At 40.3% G+C, this 6,000-nt stretch overlaps 1 protein-coding gene across 2 annotated transcripts in view; it reads left to right on the top strand.

Moving 5' to 3' along the window:
* Window positions 1-6,000, top strand: part of slit3 (slit homolog 3 (Drosophila)) — a 247,995-nt gene that overhangs the window by 119,368 nt on the left and 122,627 nt on the right. For both annotated transcript variants that reach the window (XM_086016387.1, XM_086016396.1), the window contains one exon: window positions 2,684-2,755. In XM_086016387.1, coding sequence (XP_085872513.1) covers window positions 2,684-2,755 — 72 coding nt within the window. The remainder of the gene's footprint in view (window positions 1-2,683; window positions 2,756-6,000) is intronic.

Genomic DNA, 6,000 nt, shown 5'->3' with positions numbered 1-6,000 from the left:
TGTACTTGGTCTGAAAAATAAGTTGCATCCATGCGTGCCTAGTTATTGGATTGCTTTGGTCCTGCTGTTGGTGGAAAGTTCGGAAAATGTCTGCGTCCCCCAGAAGACACTTTTGTTGTCCCCAGCAATCTCGGATCATCCATCATTCCTAATCGATCCGGTTCTCGGCATGGAGCCATGCAATCTGAACATTTGAAAGCGATTGGGTTGAAAAGCAGTCGCATTGCCCCCCGCGCAATAACTATATGACCGCTGCTCAAAATCAATTGGGTTCTTGGCATAGCACGTTAAAATCTGTTTGACTCCGGCTACAGAACCTTGGATTTTGAAGGGCTTTTGACATGGCTAAATGCACACTTAAAACTTTGGAGGTGAGGTATTAGATGCACTTAAGACATGAAATGGCTGTAATAAAATTCTTATTAGTAGAGGTAGGTGTGTTATTTTCTTATTGAAATTGAAGATAAAGTGCCCTCTGTTGTTGTCAATCACTCGTCTAACGCCATTTAAACACAACACACCATCTGATCATTATTTCCTTTGACACATAATCTGCTTTAGATAATACAAAACATGATGGATTCAAAACAAAGCTTTTAATTATTGTACACGGAAAATCTATGAAATGCGACTTATCATGTCGGTTTCTTTCTCCTGATTGTATTGTGTTCCACAGAGGGATGCAAATCACGGGGAAAAAAAAACCCACACATGATAGATATGTGCTCATAGTTAGCAAAAGAGATAAACAATTCCTGTGTGACGGATAATAGAAAGCGACAGAGCGCGGAATGTATGTTTCTATTTGCTTTATCAAAATGTCAGGCAGAAGACAAGGAAGAAATCGCCTTTGTGTAAATCAGCCAAGTCAAATACAAATAGAATGAACATATACAACATATCCCGGCCGAGCTGCACGTTAAAACAACACAATTCCATTCCAGCTTGTCAAAGCTCATCCATGCTGCCTGTGCGAGCGCGTATACCGACCGTCGCATTAGACTTTGATGCAACGCACATTCGGTTTCCGCATCAGCCAAGTGGGAAACGTCAAACAAAAGAAGCAGCCAGAGAGGGAAACATCCAAAACCACAAGCCCCCCCCCCCCCCCCCCATCAAAAAATCCTTTTGTTCGATGAAATTCTCTCCCAAGTGATGCTCACACATTAACATGGGAGTACGCCAGTTGTAGTAGTGGAGAAATAGACCGCACGGTTTTATTAAGAACAACCGCAGCTCGTACATAAAAATTGAACAATTGAACATTACGTACATGAAGAACAATAAAACAGTGACAAAGTTAAAACAATAAAAACAAATAAAACACTCAAATAAGGGCTCACCTCCTATGTTCAGTGGCAGCTAGTGGAAGGAGGCCAGAGTTACATGCTCCCTCTTACGTGTTGCAGTTAAGAGGCAATATTTTGAAGCAACTAAAGCTGTTTGAAGGAGGGCGGGCTGACTCCAAAGTAAAACAAAGATTTACTTAATGTCACATTTAGTAGTTGGACAGGCACTCCAGAGATCATTTGAATACAAGCCATTAAAAAAAAAAAAATGCAATTCTCAAAATATATCCGCTTTATTTTGAATGGGTGGTTAAATTAGACATACTCCAAAATGTATTGAAAAAAATGAGCTCTCTAAAAAATTTGCAATGGACTAGTCCATTTTCATACTGCGAATGCGTAGAATAGTTTAATCACGCATCACAATCCAGAAAGTTCATGGGTAGCTTGTCATAACGACACAATTATTACGCTATGAGGAAACGCACAAAACAGCAAGGTGGGCATTTTACTAAATTTTGCTGGTCCGTCATTCGTCAGCGGCCAGGTTACCCGTCCGTCATTAATCAGTGCGTCATTTTTTGTGACGAACTGAATTATCGTCAGTCCATCAGAAGTCCGTTGGTCCATCAGTCGGTCCCCCCCCAAAAAATGTCAGGAAAACGTGCGTCTGCCGGTGACAGACTAACGGCCTGACCAGTCCATCAGTCTGACGGATTGCCTACCTCTGCACAACAGTAACATTAATGATCACAAGTAATTAGTTACAAGTATTTACAAATGCCGCTATGCATGCTGGGATGCCGATTCTTCCCCGTTGAGTCGCACATGTTGCACATGCCAGGACAGCCGTTGGTTCTTACCATTTATATAGGACGTCAATAGCTGACAGTAAGAAAAATATATTTTCCAAGGTCGGACAACAGTAATATGACAATGATCTCATATGATGCATTTCTTTTTCCCTTTTTTGTCTCATCTGATTGTGCCCTGGTGGCCGTCACACCGCTGCAGTTAACGGCCGCCCGTTGCGTCATGTCACATATGTTCTGGCTCATAGAGTGTACATATTCATTACACGTCATAAGTCGGACGCGCCGAGCCAAAGTCAATGTGGAAAATAAAAATCAGCGAGGGCTTAAAGAATGTCAGGGGAATGTCTGTGTGTGTGTGTGTTTTGAACCCACAATGGACAAGCTACACAGTCACACACATACACCAGGATTAATTCCAATAGAATCTTTGGTCTTTGAGGCTATTTGCGTGTCATCATAAATGTCATATCATCCGTCTGTTGCTTTGTTCCGTTGGCTTTGTGAGACCAACTGCTTGCGGTTCGGGTCATCATTGGAGCTTCAAGCCTTTTTTTTCTCTCTCTCTCTGTGTCCCTCCAGAGACCTGAGTGAGAACCAGATCCAGGCAGTGCCGAGGAAAGCCTTCAGAGGAATCACCAACGTCAAGAACCTGTAAGCGCAAATATTCCCTCGACTTCCTGTCTTGTCATTTCTATTATTTCACAAAACCCACTTGTGGATGGCCGAGCCAGGACAAACACGTGTGACTTTTATAGCTTGATGTATGCTAACATCAAATGACATTCTTAACGTGCGGAAAATGGGTCGAGTGTATTTTTAAGGCAACTCAAATATTTTCACTTGAACTCAATGGTACATTGATTTTGGGGATTAAATATTTGTATATAGCTTTTATAAACAGCTCCTTATATCAGGAATGATGTTGTACATCATAAAGGTACAGTGGAACGTGTGATGTCCGACACAATCTGTTTCAGCACATTGGAAAAGGAAATATTTAAAAAAGAATCTATTTCAAAGTCAAACCTTTACCATCATGAATTCTTTATTAACTGTTGGGCAATGTTATTTATTGCTTGTGTTTGTTAAAAAATACATGGGAAGAGGACCTCGAAAAAAAAAAAAATCACATTAAATCACAAAAATCCGATTTTCTTTTTTTTTTTTTAATTATTCAGTCCTACTGATATTAAAATGCTAAAACAATTCATCACATCTATTTGAGGATTTCCAGTAACAGATTTTTGTGCAGGTTGCCAACTATCAGGATTCATCAGTGTTTGCATGTGTGAAAGCTTTTCAACACGTTTTCTAGCTCTGCATAGTTTGTTGTTTGTCATCAACATGTTATCCATCACCTCTTTGTCACCTCCTCATCCTTACTCCTATCCACCATCTTAGTATTCTTCTTCTTAACCTCCTCTTGTCTTCCTCATCTCAAGATGTTTTGGACCTTGCGTTAGAAAAAGAACAACTCAATATCCTCTTGTCTTTTATTCATGGCAGCCTAATCACCAATAGCCTGATCGATAGGCTGCTCGATCCATGCCGCTCACCAATAACAACTGATCGATCACAACTGATGTGGAGAGGGGTATTGGCACTTTTGGCAATAAACAACGTCGTCAGAACTTGAATGGAATAGGCGTGCGTGAGCTTGTGGCATAGAAACAAATGATTCAAATAAAACTCACCGTTACGCTTAATGTAGTTGTTGTAATTAGCAGGAGTCTTGCACTTGTTTCTGTTCAACAAATTTGGGTTGCATGACAACCCAATTCAGTGAATCTTGTGCCGCTCCTTCTGGTGCGCATGCCATGGCCGCTTAAAGGCAGTATAATACAGACATACGGATATTGTCAGCCTCTTAAAATAATGGCCTAATAAAGTAATATTTTGACAAAAATAAATGTTTTGCTTTAAACATATCAGGGTGCCGGCCACTTCTGAAATGGACTATGTACTACGTAGATCATTCATTTCTACCCCTGAAGTAAATTATTAAATACAATCTAAAATTAGTTCAGTTTTTCTTGTTTTCTGAAAATATGACAAACTATTTTGGAGGGCGATGATATACATGGAGACAGCTCCTCATTAAACTGCAGTATAGTCATTATCATTATTATTATTATTGCGGAACAGTAATATATATGTAGTTTATTGTCTGTCTACAAGGGCTGCTCCACAGTTTGTGTTCAAATATCAATTTCTTACAAGGTCATAATGCCGCAACATCATTTGTTAGTATTTCTCTCATGTTTTGCAGTATTTTTCAGCATTAAGCTTAAGTGGCTTTAGTTAGTGGTGTTTGCAATACATAATGTGTAATTGTTTTTGTTTTTGTTTGATGTTTAGTTTGACACTAAACGTCTGTTTGACAATATTTATTGTGTCAAGTGGCATACACAGGGTTTTTCCTCGCTCAGATTGATGCAGACGTGGTACCATCCTGACCATGCGCCATGACGTGCATGTATTCTGTAAATTCAACGGACTCACTTTCTCTCATAGGGAACAAGAATGACATCACATTAAAGCATTCACTTATTAAAAATGCATTCATTTATTAAAACTGGAGCCATAATCGCCAAGTTCAAATAAACCCTTCATCACACGCGCAACAGCGTGCCCAGATTTGGAAGTGCTGATGTAGCAGCTGACCAGGAAGTAAAAAGTGAGGCTTTTCCCACTGGTTTGGATGAGAAATGTATCGTTCATTGTTGCAAAAGAGGGCCCCGTCTTTGTTCACTTTGAAAAGGGAAATCAAGAGGAGATAAGATCAATCTTTCAGTGTTAAATACAATAAACGCACTTCATCAAGGCTTCCTCCATTGTCCTCATGCCGCGACTTGCAATAGAATATGATTCGATCTGAGGAGATTTGCCGTTGTGGCAGACGTCCCGAGTACGCTCAGCGCCGCCCAGCAACGCTCCATTCTGTGGCGCGCCCCTCACCACATACACAATAAATGGGGTTGACAATGGCACGCTGCAAGTTCAGAGTGAAAAGGGATTCAAGAGGCGTATGAAACCGGGCAAAGAGCCGCGGTTTGGCCAGGCTTGATATAGCGCCTCCATAGTGGCGAACGCTGCAACTGCAGTTACAATACATTGCTGCCGCAGACATCAATCGCGCTCTGTTGAGCAATATCAGTCGCTCTGGCTGGTGGCGGGCACACAATTAGCTGGAGGTGGCCGCCTCGCAAATTTGAATGCGGGAAAAACCCTGTTTACTGTATCTTGCAAAAAACAAAAACAACAAAGTGACAAAATTACATAGCGAAATAACATTGTGGTGGTTTCATTTTCCGCTGGCAGAGATGAACAAAGATGGATAATTTTCAGTAAATGATTTACATTTTTTTGGTCTAATGAAGTGAAAGTGGTTAATGATGAAAAATACTCTCACTGGTCTAGAAGTCTAGAAAGAGAGCGCAACTATGTGTTGTAAGTGAGTGAACCACTACGCCATGGTTTAATATTGTTCCAAAAATGTTTGTACAAATGTGGCCGCCTCCCATTTGCGGTTGGGTAAATTAACATCACTGGCAGAAATGTATCTGGCCAGATTAAAGAATAGATTGTCATCCAGCAGTGCACAAATGAAACATGTTTAATGATGCCTGTACATGAAATGTGACCTTGACAGTATTTATATATACAGTGTATGTATAAAATGTACAGAATATTGATTGATTTAAATAAGATGAAGGGTTGTAAATAAGAATGGATGGCAGCAGGCGGGTGAATAAATCATCCTTGCACTTGTCGGCGCAAAGACGTTTGGTCAAATGGGATTGTCTGCATCGGTTTTTTTTTTTTTTTTTTTTTTTTTTTTCACCTGACATAAGACACGTCCTCATTAGTTTCATTTGGCGGATGTGGTGTTCTAT

Source organism: Filicampus tigris, chromosome 2 (assembly GCF_054856515.1).
Source record: "Filicampus tigris isolate MCC_2025a chromosome 2, RoL_Ftig_1.0, whole genome shotgun sequence".
Classification (NCBI taxonomy): Eukaryota; Metazoa; Chordata; class Actinopteri; order Syngnathiformes; family Syngnathidae; genus Filicampus; species Filicampus tigris.
Note: the sequence above shows the minus strand (reverse complement) of the source record. Positions and strands in the feature narration are given on the sequence as shown.